The sequence below is a fragment of the Asterias rubens genome, chromosome 10, assembly GCF_902459465.1.
Source record: "Asterias rubens chromosome 10, eAstRub1.3, whole genome shotgun sequence".
Classification (NCBI taxonomy): Eukaryota; Metazoa; Echinodermata; class Asteroidea; order Forcipulatida; family Asteriidae; genus Asterias; species Asterias rubens.
Window position 1 is genome coordinate 14,658,199 of NC_047071.1, and position 18,794 is coordinate 14,676,992.

General features: G+C 40.2%; 1 protein-coding gene across 1 annotated transcript; it reads right to left on the minus strand.

Annotated features, from left to right (window-relative positions):
• Nucleotides 1-1,613: 1,613 nt before the first annotated feature.
• LOC117295690 (serine/threonine-protein kinase ULK3-like) lies at nucleotides 1,614-14,984 on the minus strand. Its single transcript, XM_033778401.1, has 14 exons — nucleotides 14,784-14,984; nucleotides 14,062-14,202; nucleotides 11,760-11,880; nucleotides 10,395-10,499; nucleotides 9,442-9,585; nucleotides 8,933-9,015; nucleotides 7,977-8,132; nucleotides 7,106-7,211; nucleotides 5,938-5,978; nucleotides 5,517-5,649; nucleotides 4,357-4,424; nucleotides 3,207-3,371; nucleotides 2,060-2,126; nucleotides 1,614-1,684 (listed from the first exon to the last, which is right to left on the minus strand). The coding sequence occupies exons 1-14, from the start codon at nucleotides 14,883-14,885 to the stop codon at nucleotides 1,614-1,616; spliced, it is 1,503 nt and encodes a 500-aa protein (XP_033634292.1). The 5' UTR covers nucleotides 14,886-14,984.
• Nucleotides 14,985-18,794: the final 3,810 nt, after the last annotated feature.

An 18,794-nucleotide genomic window follows, 5' to 3' on the forward strand; every position in this document is an offset into this window, starting at 1 on the left:
AGTACACACACACACACATTACACGCAGTAGAATCTATCCGACATGATTTGTTCTTATTACGTGCTTTAAACCAAATCAACATTACACTTCTACATCTACACAAAATATCCATTTGCCTGGAAATTACATTTGCTCCCCAATCTCTGCCAGTATTAATGGATTGAAAATAGTACAGTACGTCCGATATGTCATAAGTTGGTAACCTGATTTGCACAACTGGATCTGTTTGATACACTAGGCATTAAGAGCTTGCTTAAACCAGCACAGACTTGGATTCAGTTGACCTAATAAACTAAGGTTCATTGACTTATAGGAAGAAACTACAAATAAATAGTAAACTTGCTGGGAAACCGTGTGAGTGTTGGCTTTGAAAAGAGCGGGTGTGGTCTTGACATTTCGAACAGTATACTCTGCTCGTCTTCATTGACTTGTTAGTTGCAGGATAAATGGAGGAGACCTTCTCATATTTCTGTTTGGTAACTTGTAAAGCATTGATCAAAATCCAAATTGAATAAGACACAAACCAAATATAGAGCTGCCTATATGCTAAAGGAATGGTCATACTTTGGTAATAAATGGCCCTCAAAAAAAGGGGGAACTTCTTAACCAAAGTTCTACTTGTTATGCAGATTTAATGGTGGTATTCGTCCTGCGTTAAAAGTTTGTCTAAAAAGTCTGTCTAGTTTGCCATTATGTGGCTTAAGCCAAGTTTGTTGAGCACCAGTCCATAAATCTCGAGGTCGCATGTCCAAGTCAAAATTTATTTTGTTCACCCAGTTATCAGTTATTGTACGTTTTATATTGGGTTTTTTTTTCTCTGAAACTAAAGTACATTTTCAAAACAAAGTTTTGATAGAATGATTGGCTAATTCACTTTAAGAACATATTTTTATTTTGACAAAAGACAGTTTGATTGAATTTAATCACACCATCCCTCTGAGAGTGACAGCGCCAATTCTAACTACTTGTAGTTCACTACGCAAACGAACAACCTATCAGCCTGAACTAACACCGTATTGCAGACAATATTATTGGTTTCTGAGTGATGGACAAGTGGCCTGTTGTATCAACAGAGAGATACTGCCTCCCTATCAAATGAAAGCCCTTCATATGAAAACGAAACTGTCCGCTTGACGAGTCTATGAGTTTCTAAAGCTGGTTCACGTGTATTTTCTGCTGCTGCTCCAAATGAATGGAACTCATTACCGTCACATCGTTGTCATGTAACTACACTTGGACAATTCAAGAAACTACTTAAGACTCCTGACAATGACTAGAGCAAGACAGTTGAAACGTTCAAACCAATTAAGACCTCACTCTAGCGAAGTTAATAATGATCCTCCATAAGCTAAATAGTAGTCCCAGCTGATTTTCTACCTTCCACCCGGGAAGAAGTTAAAAATCAGGACAGTTCTTAAACTAAGAGGAGTCCCGAAATCCAAAAATCTACTCCGCTGAAGTATAATATAAAGCAAGACAGTTCTCTAAAGAACAAACTCTACCTAGCAAGTAGAAACACACTTGGTGTTACCACAAACCAAACATACCTCACCATGCAATGCCTCAAATCCCACTAACTTAAGACTCATTTATACCAAAATACTTGACTGTTCTATTTGACTACACACTGGAACGTCTTGAGGGTTGGACTTTTTGAAGCATCTTCTGTAGGCGCTTTGTAACCTTAGGAAAAAGGCGGCCGATATAAATTCTAATACAATTGTAAGAATGAAACCCTTTCATCCACAGTCGAGATTCCATCGAGGGTCGCCCTTTGTTACAGGTTTCATCTAAGTTCCTAAAAACGGCAATGAAGATTCCTTGATTGAAGCATCTTCTGTAGGCGCTTTGTAACCTTAGGAAAAAGGCGGCTGATATAAACTCTGATATGTTTGTATGAATGAAACCCTTTCATCCACAGTCAAGATTCCATCGAGGGTCACCCTTGGTTACAAGTTTCATCTAAGTTCTCGAAAACCGCAATTAAGATTCCTTGATTGGTTTCATAGCCCCAAGTAAAATAAGAACAGTTATAAAACCTTTTTATGTTTAACTTACCGGTTTTTCGTGCTTCGCCTGTGAGCGCCTCATTGATGGATTCTTGCTTGAGAGGTATTCTTTTGATCTGTAAAATAAAGGAGTCTGTTTGTCAGGGATGAGAGTCGTTACTAACAAACAAAAATCTGAAACTAGGATACAAATTCTTATTTTTTTTTTGAAATAATGGCATTTCCACCTTTTGGTAAACCAAAGGAGTTGTAGATTCATATAACAAGAGTGGCTTCTTATATAGCTCTCAGGTCCGTCATGCAGTGATGCTCATGGCGCTTCAACAATATTACCCCCGGTCACTGGGCCTTCAATCATTCCATAAACCATCTCAGCTCCCTAGGGAGTATACAGCCTGTGCCGCCAAATATGTAGCGCAATCAAGGTTTATCAATCACAAAAACCAACTCTGCCCTCACAGGTACCCATTTACCCCTGGGTGGAAAGAAGCAATTATAGTGAAGTGTCTTGCTCAGGGGCTCAAGTGTCAAGACCAGGATTCGAACCTACACTCCGCTGAACAGAATCACCGAAGCTTGAATTCGGTGCTCTTATTCGCTCGGCCAGGACACCCCTTATGAGCTTTGGAACAGTGTCCTCAGCACTAGAGGAGTAGACTAGAACAAACCGCATGATTTCTTTATATGTTGAAAAAATTCTGCCTGGTTTTCTTCACTAGGCAGACATAAAAATGACCAAGGCAATAATATAAAGCGCATTGATACGCTTTTGTAACATGCTCTATTTAAGAAGTAGTTATATCGATCTCGGCATGACCTTTCAATAATCCAAACGCAGCTGTAGCCATAGCCGCCAATAGACCGATCCATTAGGCTCCGCCCACGACACACGTGTGAGCAAGAACCCGTGAGCCTCTCCATGCCTTTCTGCACAACTCTGCTGCGCCTGCCAAGCATACGCGCACACATGTCGGACTTTATTTGTCGGACCTTCGTTGCGTTGTGATTGGTCAATACGCAATGGGGGGGAGCTTAACAGATCAGTCTATTCGGAAAAGGGCAAAAAGAGACAGTGATGTAACCAAGTAATTTTTCCACCAAGTCAAGTCAAGTCGCAAGTCATTGAAATTGGCGACTCGATTCTGACTCGAGTCCATGTCACTGTCTCGAGTCGACAACACTGGTAAGAGACTTACTTCCAAAAACTGCTTAATAGTCTCGGCCCTTCCCATGTATCTTTGCACCTCGTTGTTCATCACCTCCCTACGGCGCCCTCGTGGCTCACTCTGGAGAATTGGAATGAGTTGTTCTAACGTATCTTGGTAGAGTTTCAATGCCGACTCATAATTTTCTTTTGCATCCTGAGAATTAAGACAATAATGTTTTTTTTTTTTTGAGGAAGTGTTTTCATGCCAGGCAAGTTAAGAGTGTAAAATACAAAATACAAATAAATCATCTTTTATCGAGGGTAAACTTAGATCAGCACCTGGTCTTGATTGGCGACCCTGTTTTTTGTCTCAATAAAACTGAGAGTTAAACGTTTTTAATAGAAGAGCTTAAAGCAAAGGGTTACAGGAACAAGTTGCCTTGGATCGGTCAGAATGGTCTTTGAAAAGCGTTTGTAACCGTTTGTTTTAAAATGCATAGGTTAGAAAGATGTTGTAAAAGTAGAATACAATGGTCCACACAAACATGCCTCGAAATTGCATGCTTTTTTTCCTTTTACCTCTTCGACTAACAAAAAAATGCATAGGTTAGAAAGATGTTGTAACAGTAGAATACAATGATCCACACAAACATGCCTCGAAATTGCATGCGTTTTCCTTTTACCTCGTCGACTAACATGGTCTGCCATTTTGTGGAGTCAAAATTTTGACTCCCATAATTGGCCGACCGTATTAGTTTGCAAAGTAAAAGGTAAACCACTCATTTCGAGGCAAATTTGTGTGGATGGATCATTGTATTCTACTTTTAAAACATTTTTCCAATCATATGCATTTTTTAACAAACGGTTACAAATGCTTTTTATAGACCAACTCGTACGATTCAAGGCAACGTAATCCTTTAAGGATAAGGCTGCCAAAGTGAAGAGGTATGACGCCAGAGAGCAATTTTTATGTTACAAGGATGTCACAGGGGTTCTTAGCAGGTTGTAGACTATGCTTTTTCCAAATTGTTACTTTTATTTCTCTTTTTTTTTCTTCAGTATAATAGAATAAGGGAAGACTATGTAAAAGCATGTTTTCAACTGTAGAGAATCAAACAGAATAGCAAAAAATGGGAAGGCAACATGTGAGCTTGATTTTGTCCATTTCCTTAGAAGGAATATTGCAATAATCTACAGACCTTTAACTCTGCCTCATGTGCAACATTTAGAGCGAGTTGTAAGTTATGGTGACCAGCAGCCAGTTGTTCTAAAAGAAACAAAATCAAAAACATGTACCAAATATACTGAATGTACAGATTTTTAAGACAGTTTAGCACTTTGAGGCATCAAATCCTTTAATCGCATCATCTTCAAGAAGTAGTTTTTTGTAAATCAAGCTAATGCCAAAAAATAACATAAAAATAAAAATGCAGTTATTAATATAGCAACTATAACACCTGGTCACTGGGCTATTTATTTTATTCCTTAAACCATCTCAGCCCCCTAGGGAGTATACAGCCTGTGCTGCTACATATGCAGCGCACTAAGCTAAATCAATCACAAGAACCATCTCTGCCCTCACAGGTAGTACCCATTTACCACTAGATGAAGAGGAGTAATTAGAGTTGAGTGTCTCGACACAAGCGTCATGACTGGGATTTGAACCTACACCCTAATGATTTTAGCACCCACAACTTGCATCAGATGCACTCAACAACTCAGCTACGACACGCCACATTATATTAATTTTGGTTCTACTGTACACAGATGTGTGTTTCACTGTATACTCAGAACTTTCCCCGAGCTCTGTGAAAAATATCACAGGCACATTTCTTTGAGTGGGATTCGAACCCGAAACCTTTGCAATCTGAATATTCATAGTAATATGCCTGTTATCTGTTCTCACAGAACTTGTAAAGTACAGAGTACACAGTGTAACACACATCGGTGTAGGGTAAAACCCAAAATTAGTATGCCACATTAAAGCCATTGGACACTTTCGGTAAACAGTATTATCCAAGGCCCACACTTCGTGTATCACAACTTATATATAAAATAACAAACCTGTGAAAATTTAGGCTCAATCGGTCATCGGAGTCGGGAGAAAATAACGTGAAAACCCATACTTGTTTTTAGCACGTTTCACCGTGTCATGACATGTGTTTAAAATAAATCCGTAATTCTCGATATCGAGAATTGATATTGTTTTAATGTTTTCTCAAAAACTAAAGCATTTCATGGAATAATACTTCAAGACAAGTCTGTCACCATATTACCTTTTGTAAACCCTGTAAGTTATTTGTAAATCTGTGAACCCTTTTTTTTTCTGTACCGAAAGTGTCCAATGGCTTTAAATTACCTAGTAGGAAGACATCGGGTAATGTTTGAGGCTGGTTAACTTGAGATGTGGATGGAGTTGCTGAAGGAGTTGAATGGGACTCGGGCTTTAGTAAAACTTTCAGTTCCTCAGCTCTCGTCAAATATTCCTGGACCTAGAAGTGCAGAAATAAAGGAAGCTCATAGTTCATGTTACCATGGTATTCATGGGGCACACTCCTTATAGACTAGGCTATAAAAAGCATTTTGTTATAAAATGAATACAGTTGGAAAGATATTGTTTTAAAATATCAAGACTTCACTGGCTCTTTTCAGAGGCAACACTCCCGCAAAATATATTTAATACATGGTTGGACCTGCAAGTGTTCTATTTATTGATAATTACCGGTACTTCTTAGTATTGATAAAACAAATAGACAATAAAGGGCAAAAAAGACACCAACCTTGGCTCTCAGAGCATCTTTCCTCTTTTGATCCTTTTCATCTGTAGTTAAGAGAACAAATTTTGTAAAACTCGTTTAATTTCTTCTTCCTACATTGATCAAATTTATTCAATTCATTTCAAATCCAAAAGCGCAATTGCCAATAACAGGAGAGAAATTTGAACATCAACGGCACACAAGGAACATCAACGACCAAGGCGCAGACCAAGGCGATAACACCCCACCCAATGCGGGTGTCTGGCTGCCATTGGGCACTATCACTTTTAAAAATTGGAACACCAATGCAGACCTCAGCCCGTGTGTACCCCAAAAATGACCCAGGACGTATCAATTTATCAGGGTGCGGGCGCCAGTTGACGTGAAAACATGGCGGCACCCTGAAAGCGCCGGAAACAACGTGGCGGAAGCCTGTGTTAAGATGGTGCCGCCCAGGCGAGTTAAGGATCATTATATAACACCCAAGCAGATCATTGCCATTTGATTGGAGGATTGTCCGTCACGTGTTAGCAAATAAAAGTACTTTTGCACGCTACGTCACTCAGCGTGTATTTTTCGTTCCATCCGAAAAGTACTATCACACGCTGAGCAAAAAACATCACTGTGTACGCATGTCTTTGGTCACGCAGCAGTGTTACTACAATGCACACACTAGCATTCGGCAACTGCGTGTCTCAAAATAGCTGTACAGACACACATTGTCAAACAGGCCGACCCAAAAGAAACGGGTGTAGTTTCACAATTAGAAATTTTAGACCTACGCTTTGTTTATTTTGAAAGTTGTATCCTCCCATCAAAATGACAAAGATCTACTTGGATGTTATATAAAACAAATAATGAGTGTTTTTCATTCGTGCAATAGTGCAAAGTAAGTTCATTCGTTGAAAGATGAAACGTTCCATTTAACTCAGCTCCGCCTCGTTGAATAGAACATTCCATCTTTCAACTCATGAACATATTCGCACCATTGCACTCATAAACATTCATTATTTGTATATTATAATGGGTGCGTTCGATTAGCTTACACGTGATACTCGTGTCTCCCCCGGTGTCAGCCACTAAAGACCCAGCTCACGAGCTGGTCTCTAGTGGATACCAGGAGTGTAAATCCGCGATACACACGGGGAAGCTAATTGAATGCACCCAGTATAGATGAAGTTGATAAACTCACAGTGTATAGCTGGTATGAAGAACTGGACAGACTCACAGTAGAGTTGAACTGCTGATTTGAAATCTCCTGCTGTGTCCTTCTCAATCGCTTTCATTATAATAGATTTCTGAGAATCAAAAATAAATAGAGCTGATACTTTTAATTTTGAAAAAAGTGCTGGCAACATTTTCTTTTGGGTCTAATAGTCTGAACAACTAAAATGGTCTAACAACAAAAATGAGCAGCTTGTGACGTTAATTGGGAACTATCAAGTGCCAAGCACAAGCGCCAATAACAGGATGTTGGGGGAAAAACCCAAATAGTAAGGGGAAATCCAAGCAATCAGGTACTGAAAAGGTACGGGAATTTTATGGAGGCCACGGAGAACATGACGGCTGTTGCCCTGGTCTTAGCCCTGGTGCCCCATCAAAAGTTTCCCACAGACTTTAAAGATTTTCCTATGGAGGAGCCCTTTTCAAAATGAAAATGGCCTTGCCCTCTCAAAGATGAAATTCCAGGCTTGCCTGATAGCCTCATATTTATTGATAAAGATGTATTAATTAAGGCCATCAGGGCCCAATTTCATAGAGCTGCTTAACGATATTAAAGCAAATTTTTGTGCTTACTGTAGCAGAAAAATTTGCGTAAGTGTAAATGTATTTCACAGGTTAGCAAGAAAATTAGGCGGCCATCTTGCACGGTCACACTATACCCCTCTTGGACAAGCAGTTAGCTTTCTAGGTGTTTACTCGTCAAGAAAGCATTCACCATGGATTATTGTTACGTCACAAGTTTTCATGCAATAAGCACCGGAAGGTTTTTAGCAAGACTTTTCGTGTGCCGTTTAGCAGCTCTATGAACGTGGGCCCACGTCACCAGAGTATAAACTTACAGCTTTATTGAGTGAATCCGCACTAGGAATATGTTCTAGATCGATGAAGGGATGAGCGAAGAAATCACTGAAGTTGATTCTCTCCTCTGGGTCTCTCTGAAGAAGTCTTACAAGGAGGTCTCGACAACTGTCCGATATGTGCACCGAGTCTGGAATCTAATCAAGACGAGAAAATATGTGGTATTAGTTTCTTTATTTACAAAATCTATCAGAGATTTTTTTTTTATCGTAGTTGGTCTTCCTGTCAAGGGAACTCAGCAAAACTATTTGCAAGCAAACTGAGGCTGGACGAAATAATAGGCTGGTGCCATGCTTGCACAATGAATGTTAGCATTCATTACTGTTAAATGGAAACAGGGAACATGACCAAGATGGTGACAGCGTGACAAAGGTTTATAAACACTAAGCTGGCAACAGCCTATCTCTCTCTTACAAACACTGGTTTGTCGTCTCAGATTATGAATTGCACAAGTCCATAATTTGTGATCAAGTAATTAGATGACAATACGTATTCTAGTCATTGTGAAATCAGTGGTTAACTTGGGAGGATATGACAAGTCCTGATGTGATGCCCAAGTCCTGGATCACGATGACAATACATGTGAAAATAAAAACATTTTGAACTGTCCTTTTGAGAATCTGGAATAATGAGTTGTAATTAAAATATAAGCAGGAACTTGGTTTACTATAACCCTCCTACTCTTTGTAGTATTGTCAAGGGATTAGGCAAATCCATTAGCCTTCTTGAGATATAGTGGCCACTATAGGAGTGCAGTGTGTTGTTTGGATGTATACAGACAAATTTACCCAAAACTCCACAGTGTTGTAGTATTGAATCCACCATATCTCAAAATGGCTTATTGAAATCATTCGACTGTGTTGGATTTGTATGGCTGTAGAACTGTACAAACAAACTTTTCCCATGGGTGTATTTGGTTGTAGCCAGAAATACACACCTGAATGGGCCTTGAACTTCTAATCTTCTCCGCTAACTCAGTGAAGGTCCTTGAAGCAAATGGAGCGCGTCCAAAAAGGCACTCTGTCAACAACAAAACAAAAGTCATACCAGCAAAATATTTTGTCAGTGCAAAAGCGTCAGATCTTTGAAAATAACACTTATGTGTGTTAAGGGTATGTCGCTGTTTTGGTGACAACACAATACCTCTTCCACTGTGTGACGTCATGCAGTTAATCGCAGAAGCTGTGTGCAAATGGGGGTCTTTTCGCAAATCGGAGTGGCAAATGCAATAAATGGGTCTTTAAACGTCAATATTTAGTCATGACTAAAAGGGCAAAATCTTTGTGGAGTTTTTTATGTAACTTAATGAAGTATTCTTCTACAGTTTTATTTGAAAAAGGAAACCATTACTAAAACTGCTCTAGTCATGACATTTACTGAAGCAGAAATGGCGTAGTTTGTTCCAATGCAGAAATAACCATGTTTCATTAATTAAGAAACGCTCACCGAACATGATGACTCCTACTGACCACAGGTCAACTTTAGCGTGATATTTACGCTCGCAGATAATCTCTGGAGCCATGTATAGTGGAGAGCCTCGTAACGTGTCAGCAAACACATCCTCTGTCATGTAGGACGCAAAACCAAAATCTGCAACGGCAAAATCAAGACAATTCATGTAAAATTTGTATGACTAAATTATCGGCTTGTGACATTCATTCTTTGATCCTCATTAAGCCTGAGCGATTAGTGTGACTTGTGTCATAGTCGCGATCCTAATGATTGCTTAGTCGAGTCGCTTAGTAACTTTTCAGCTACTCGGTTTATCATGCTGCCACGACTGAACATCTTCATTTGAATGTCAGGAAGAATTTCAATAGATTAAGAAACTGTCTTCCAATTTAGACGTTTTTTTTTTAACATCTGACCTTAAATAGGTGATAACATTGCAACTGTTCATTGTTGGGGCATACATGTAGCAACAGTGCACCAGCTATCTTTCCAGAGCATTGCAACCAATGAGAACGACTGCCTGGTAGACCCAGAGCCTTGGCAATGGCTCTGTTTAATAAAGCCAGTGGACACTATTGGATATTGTCAAAGACCATGCTTCTCACTTGCTGTATATCACATATGCATAAATCAAGAAACCTGTGAAAATTTGAGCTTGATTGGTCGTAGGAGTTGCGAGATAACTATGAAAGAACAAAACACCCTTGTCACACGAAGTTGTGTGCTTTCAGATGCTTGATTTCGGGACCTCAAATTCTAAACCTGAGGTCTCGAAATCAAATTCGTGAAAAATGACTTCTTTCTCGAAAACTACTCCACTTCAGAGGGAGCCGTTTCTCACAATGTTTTATACTACCAACCTCTCCCCATTACTCGTTACCAAGTAAGGTTTCATGCTAATAATTATTTTGACTAATTACCAATAGTGTCCACTGCCTTTAACTCACCTGCTAATCGGAGTACAGGATCATAAGTGTTTGACAGGAGTAGGTTCTGTGGTTTCAAATCCATATGTGTGATATTCTGGGATTGCAGACATAGAAGTGCACTAGCTGTAGACGAAACCATAAAAGGGAAAACTCAATTTCATGAAAGGTTTCACCTAGAGGGTTGCATGCTAAGTGTCTATGGATACCCTGTTCAGAATATGGACACATTGTGTTGACTATAACCAGAGATGCCAAGTCCAGAGGCCAGCTATGCGTGACAATTTTCACGTGAATTTTTTTTGTCAGTTTTGGAGGCCTTTCAAAATCGCCGCCCAATTTTTTATTTTTTTTATAAAACAAAACAAAAATCAAAAATTTAATTGTGGACAAAAAAGTGTTCCAAAATGCATCAAAAACCTCTTCAGAATAATTGAAACTCACATGAGGTACACAGGAGATGGTTAATGTGGAGGTACGATTGTGTCAGATTATTTCCCCCCAAATTAAAACAAATCTACTAAAAATGATGTCCAAAATCCTCCGCTCACTTCTTCTGCCTGTTGTGTCTTCGCTAGTGGAGCGCATTTAACGAATTTGCTAAACGAATCGGGAAAAACTTGTGCGCAATAACCGTTTTGCGCTCTGCCGAATCCTAGCTGAACCTGCTGGGAGAGCAATAGCGTGCGCAATCTGCAAATTTGCGCTCTGTTTGTACGGCAGCTCAAGTCGGTGATTCTGATAAACTGCGTGCAATCTGAAGATTGTGCAAACATTGTGATTGCGTTTTTGTACACACGAGCGCGATTTGGTAATGCAGTGTCGTTAATTTTAATTTTTTTTCCCGGTCTGGCCCCACTGCGTGAGAAAATGGTTGCTGTGCGTGTGAGCGTGAGACAGAGCCCAAATGCGTGAGTCTCACGCCTAATGCGTGAGACTTGGTAGGTCTGTAAAACAAATGACCCTACATTTAAAGGGTTTTGATACCTGTTGTAGATCAAGTTTTTTGGCCATGACACGAATCCCTACTCGCTGTGAATGAAAATGTGTGTAATATAATTTACCTGTAGAAGTTTCAGCTTTATTAGTCTTCAAGTTTTTGAGAAAAAAAAAGTGAAAATCACAGAGCAATGTCTTCAGGAGAGTCGCATAAATCCGTTGTATACTAATAAGACAAAAATTATTTCTTTGTGAAATTGTTTTACTCATTTCTCAAAAACTATAACGCCTCAGTAAGTCATATGTTAAGAGAAGGTTTCTACTATCATTATCTTCATATCGTGTACAATTAATGAAAATCTGTGGACCTTTGTGTTTTGAGTCGTACAAGAAGTACCCAAACCCTTTAAACTGAAAACACTCAGGTAGCTCAGCGGCTGAACATACCAAGCTGTCGGAGGAACACTCTAACGGTCCGCTCTGGTAAGGCTTGTTTGGTTCGGATGAAACTAGACAAGTCACCACCACTGCAGTACTCCATGATCAGGTATATGTAGGTGTCGTCCCACTAAAGGATAAACCAGGATAGGTACCATTATAGTGTAAGTTAATCAATCAATCAATAAATCAATCAATCAATCGATCAATCAATCCAATAAGCCTACAACGCAGGGCCCAACTTCATGAGGTTGCTCTGCTTACTTAGGAATTCTGTGCCTACGACTAATTGAACTATGTACTTTAAAAAAGCGGAATTTAGAACCTGTCAACATTTGCACAGGGGCTTTACCAACTGAGCTATCATGCCCTATGCTGGCAGTCTTCCGTATTTTGTCAATATATTTGTTTGTGAGTGCCAGCCAGAAGTCATACATTGTAAGGATCACACCCAGTTTAAAGGAACACGTTGCCTTGGATCGGTCGAGTTGGTCTTTGAAAAGCGTTTGTAACCATTTTTTATAAAATGCATATGGGTAGAACGATGTTGTAAAAGTAGAATACAATGATCCACACAAACATGCCTCGAAATTGCACGGTTTTCCTTTTACCTCGTCGACTAACACGGTCGGCCATTTATATGTTTGACTCCCATAAATGGCTGACCGTGTTAGTTCGCACAGTAACAGGAAAACCACGAAATTTCGAGGCAAACTTGTGTGGATCATTGTATTCTACTTTTAAAACTGCTTTCCAACCATATGCAATTTATAAAAACCGGTTACAAACGCTTTTTATAGACCAACTCGTCCGATCCAAGCCAACGTGTTCCTTTAAGATACAACCATGTGCCCCCCCCCCCAAACAACAAAATTGGAGGAAAAAAAACAGGGAGACTGCCAACATAACACGGCTCAGTTGGTAAGAGCACTGGCATCTAAACCTGGAGGTTGCAGGTTAAAATTCCGCTCTAGTCAATTTTTCTTTGTTCACCAGACTTTGGTCAGGGTTTTGGATAATCGGTAGGACAATGCAGGCCTTGAATTTAATCTTCAACAGGGCAAGGCCATTTTCATTTTGCAAAGGGCACTTCCACTGGACAATCTTAAAGGCAAAGGGAAACCGCCCTCTGTTGACAAAACACTATATATGTCATGTTTCGCTGGGCACCGAGTTGCGTAGTAATCGTAAGATTGCGTACACTTTCTAGCTGGCTGCCAAAACACAAAGGTTTTGCCCAGCGGTATGCGCGCTAATCATGTTATGGTTTTCGTGTGACGTCAGAGGTCACATCGTCTATACACCTCTCTTAAAGGCAGTGGACACTACTGGTAATTACTCAAAATATTTATTCGCACAAAACCTTACTTGGTAACGAGTAATGGGGAGAGGTTAATAGTATAAACATTGTGAGAAATGGTTCCCTCTGAAGTGACGTAGTTTTCGAGAAAGTAGTAATTTTCCACGAATTTGATTTAGAGACCTCAGAATTAAAATTTGAGGTCTCGAAATCAAGCATCTGAAAGCACACTCTTCGTGTGACAATGGTGCTTGTTCTTTCATAGTTATCTCTCAACTTTGACGACCAATTGAGCTGAGATTTTCACAGCTTTGTTATTTTATGCATATAATGTTGAGATACACTAAGTGAGAAGACTGGTCTTTGACAATTACCAATAGTGTCCAGTGTCTTTAAGCTCCGGCTCCAGGCTCTGTGTGCTGATGTTCGTGCAATATGCACTGCTCCAAAAGGCAGGTTAAAGGCCGAGCTACATATGCAGCAGGCAAAGCCAAAGCCAGAGCAGGAGCGCAAGCCGAGGTTTGAGAAAGGCCCCATGTTGCAGTGGCTGCATCAATGGCCTCGCATTGGGTTAGAATGTTGACGTCATGCATCAATATTAAAAAAGGCATATATACTCGACACCAAAAGTCCATATTTAAGGAGGGTTGTTAAAGACACTTGACACTATTGGTAATATTGTCAAGACCAATCTTCTAACATTGTGTGTCTCAACGTATGCATTAAATAACAAACCTGTGAAAAGTTGAACTCAATTTGGTCGTCGAAGTTGCTAGTTTACTATGAAAGAAAAAACACCCCAATTGTCCCACAAAGTTGTGTGCATTCAGATGCTTGATTTCGAGACTCAAAATTACTTCTTTCTCGAAAACTACGTCACTTCAGAGGGAACCGTTTCTCACCATGTTTTTTACTGTTAACCTCTCCCCATTACTCGTTACCAAGTAAGGTTTTGTGCGAATAAATATTTTGAGTAATTACCAATAGTGTCCACCGCCTTTAAATGGCTACCTGAAAATCTTTGAGTTCCACAATGTGCTCATGATGGATTCGTTTCATGATCTCTATCTCGGTGAGAAGGTTCTCAACTGACTTCTTGCTGAGACTGCTCTTCAGTACACACTTCACAGCAACCACCTCACGCTGCTGACCCTGAAGAGGATAGACATAATAGATAGAGAGTAGTTTATTATGTTCTGGTAACTAAACCAAAGATGCCGCAACTGCGTGACAAGTGTAATAATCACAGTAGTTCACTAGTAGGTAGCCTAGATAGAAGGAAATTGGTTTGCAAAGGTGCTTGATATGAACGAGAAACACCGGGGTAAACCCACCACTAGAACTATGAGGTTCGCTCCGCTATCGTTCACTTTTTCACTCATTTGTACAAAAAGGAATAGGCCCTATCTCATGAGGTAAATTAGATACAATATATTATTGGATAACATTCCGTATGTCGCCACCACTTTCTCACTAATTTTTACAAAAAAGGATATCTCATTGAGGTAAATTAGATACTATATTATTTCATATCGAATGAAAAAGTGGTGGCGCCATACGGAAACTTTTCCAAATTATAGTTTCTAATCTAAGATTAAGCATAGCCCCATTATGATTATTTGGGTAAATCCACTTCGTAAAAAAAAGAGTAAGAATACAATTCTAATTCTAACTTCAGTTCAGTTAGTTCATGGAGGAATTTATTCCTCCATGGTTAGTTGTGCTGTGCTCACTTTTCTGTACGCTTTGTACACCGTTGCATACGATCCGCAGCCGAGTTTTTCTGTAAAAACAAAACCTTGGAGTTTCGGTTGATTTCTGTTCATCGAAGCCATCGTGGAATTAGCAGTCAAGTCGCTGTCAAATCATCCCAAGTACCCGCCCCAGCTCAAAAACCTACGCTACAGCCAGGAATTACACAGAACTCCTCCTAAATTGTGATGACACATGGATTTTAAGTATGAAATGTAAACAAGACTAGAATCAATGGGCTACGAGTAGGGTGGGCGTGACGGAGCGCCGTTTCTAGACTTGGTTACAAGTCTGTTATCGTGCTTTTTGCCAGAGGCCGTGTCCGATTGCGCGGCTAGAGCTAGCTACGGCTACGGCTAGATTTCAGCGTCATCATGCGGTGAAGTTTGACGAAATTGAATGAACTTATAAGGGACCAGTTGAATTTGAATGATCTCATTTTATAGAGTAATATAACTCAAGTGCTGATGAGAGTGAATGAATGAACCCCTTGCAACTCTGGAATGTTTGTGTATAGCTCAGCATTTTGTCTTCACAAAACGAAATTGAATGAGCCGGGTATTAACTTAAATGTTGAAATTGGCCGGGAAAACCGTACAATAATATTTGTTTGGGGGCCATGGATCCGCAAACTTTTCCAATGGGAGACTTTCTGGGACGATAGAGGGCAGCAGACTTACCGGGTAAATCCATTGTTCTCAGAATTATGCGCATGTTCAGAACTACGTAAACAATGGAAATTTACCCGGTATGTCTGCTGCCGCCTAGCGTTGGAAAGTCTCCTATTGACCAACCACCCAAAGAATGTACGGTATAGGGTCACACCTTTTCACACCTTTACATAATATGACGAGGGACAGTTCGGGTGAGCGGTGAACGACAACATCCTGACGTACCCGAGCCGTATAGTTGGAAACCAGAAACTGTGACGTAGCTCTCGAATTGACCATAGTTGTAGTAGCCCTTTGTTATTTCTTTGGAGCATCACCAAGTGTGTGATATTCCATTGATCAACCATGACCGTATAGGGCCTAGTACACTAATACAATAGGCTGGCTGAACCTTTTATCTTTCTCTCAGTTTACATCTATAGCAGCCAAAAGCAGCACAGTAAAGATTTGATGAGTATTCCAGTACGTAAATTTAGCTTTAGATTTGTCACTGTGGTGTTTCCATTTGGCAGTAGCATACAGCTAATAGGTACACGAGTGGCCTAGTTCTATAAGAACACGCACCCAAAAATAGTCGACCATGCTCCAGCATGTCAGTGCATGGTTCGATTTAGTCAATCTCCCTTGGGTTAGTCTAGTCGGTACGTCTTTAGTCAAGTCTAGTCGCACCCGAACTTGCTCAACTACTCAAGGACTACACCACGTCCATACATTCGCGCTGCATCCCGAAGTTAACAGAGAGCAAGAAGTGATAGACATTTGTTCATAGGAGTCAAGATGGGAACATCAAGGAACCCTTGGCGTTGGATTAAGATTTGGTGTTTGTTTCGTCGGTCTTGGCTTGTACAAGTGTATGAGTTTATTTGTACCCGTATATTTTGTGGATGATTTTGATATCGGTGTTTCGACAGCGGGTCTTCCGACCGGTGCTCCTTTCAACGTTAGTGTAATAGAAGGTTAGAGTATGTGTTTTCCTTCGATTTGAAATATTCCAGAAATGATGCAGAAATCCCGAATTAGTACGAGGTGCGAAGAAGATTCGGGTGTCCGAGGTACGAAGTGACCTGACACCGTTTAAAGGCACTGGAACCTTTTGTGACTGTCAAAGATCAGTAGTCTCACTTGGTGTATCCCAACAACATCAAGTAAGAAATCTTTGCAAGTTTGGGCTCAATTGGTCATCGAATTTACAAGGGAATAATGAATGAAAACACACCATTGTTGCACAAATTTGTGTGCTTTCATATTCTGCCTATAAATCTAGAGGCTTCAGGCCGGAGGTCCTGTATTAATTTGATTGAGAAATTACCCCGTTCTCAAAAACTACAATTCTCCAGAGGGAGCCATTTCTCACAACGTTTTAGACTAACAACCCTCCATTGCTCGTTACCAAGTATAGAAATAGACCTCTTTTTGTAAAAACCAGGACGATCAACTGGTATTTTTTTTTGTTTACTTCGGTATACGAAGTAACCAATTTGGTTACGGTACGAAGTGTCCAGGGTTATACGAAGTGGCAAAAGTACGAAGTGACCGACATCCGCAAAATCGCGAGGCCCGAACGACGATGTGAAAATATCCAGACGATATAGTCATCCGCTGTTATAGTTTTACCCGGCGACGCTGTATATGATTCGAACTGCCTCTAGCTACCGGGCAATCTCGGTAGTCTATAGTTGGCAAGACACTTATTGCAAAGGTCGCGGGTAGTGAATCCAATCCGAGGGTAATATGCCTGGGGTTTTTCTCTCCGAACTCTGGAAAAGTACTGAGTATACAGTGCTAACACACGTCGGTGTTTATGGGTAAGACCAAAATGAATAATTATTCTTTATCCCGACGCATGAAAATTTGTTCTGTCAGCCGAAGTCCCAGATGGAAGGGAGGTCACAGCTTTAGCTTTCATGTACCTGTGGCAAGGTATCGGTTTAGTGTCGGGTTCTTATCAGTGTGGTGAGTATACCTAATTTGAATTAAACAATGTACCGAAACGTGTGTTGAAATACCTACCGACTCCTGTGAAGACAACACAGCCATGTTACTCCAGTGGGTTTCGAACCCATGCCCTTGCCATTCTAGAGCAGAAAAATTACCACTAGACCACCGAGTTTGCTAGGTCGCTTTAGTCTAGAGGAAGTTCGAATCCTACATTTTTGGGCACCACCGCAAACAAATTAATTTTAGACCCATGTTAAATTTGCGTCCGGGAGAAAAGTAAATGAAAGGTTTTACCCACCACTGTATAATCATCTGTGCGCCTATCTTATGTCATGTGAAACAAAATCCAAATGCAATTTTGTTGTTCCTGGTTCGGATTCAAACCAGCCACCATTGCCATTCTATGTGTAAAACAAGCAGTTGGTTATAAGGAGTTCTTTTCAAAATGGCTGCTCGAGCGAGTGACGTCATTGCAATTGTGAGCCACTCCATGCTTGTATTTGATTCACTTATGTTACATTTGCATGGGATCTTTAGAACGTGCCATTTAGTTGCCAAAATTATGAACGTGTGTGTGTGTGTTTTTCCCAACCTCATACCCGGAATATCGAGCAGTTGGTTATAAGGAATTGTTTAAAAGGCACAAAGATGTTTTTAGCATATCCAAAATGGCTGCTTGAGCGATTAATAAACGTCATTTTATTTCAATAACCAATGTTTGCACATTTTGATCCACGTTTGTTATACCCCCGTCACACCGACCTCGTTCTCTACTTCTGAAGAAGAAAAAAATCAGTCTTGTTGCAAGACGAATGTGCGCGGCGAGCTAGGAGCGAGCGGGGGATCGCGATAGTTGAGTGGTAGTTTGAATAACAACGTCTTACACCAAGACTACATTTTTTCAGAACGTAGCGAGATAGAGTTCGGTGTGAGGGGGTTATTACTTCTGCATGGGGTCTTGGAACGTGCCATTTTAGTTTCAAAAATTATGATCGTGGTGATACCGTTTATGATTGTGTTGTCTCGTCTGCTTTACCTATACGTTAGTCAAATTACGCGATCTAAAATTATTTCCCCCATATTCTCCCCAAACGCATTTCATAATGGCCAAATTTTTGCTTCGTGTATTTTAATTGTTTCTTCCTTTCGTGCCGAGTATGTACAATGTCTAGATCTCATACATGTAACTAGTCGTCACACTCATTCTATGCACACCTCTTTTTCTGAACGGTTTGTGTATTTGACATCCAGTATACCGTGAGGTATATATAGGGCAGTTAGACTTTAGGTCTTTCTTAAAAAACAAATTATGATCGTGTGATACCTGTTATGATTGTGTTGTCTCATCCGCTTTACCTATATACAGGTTGGATTGGCGATATG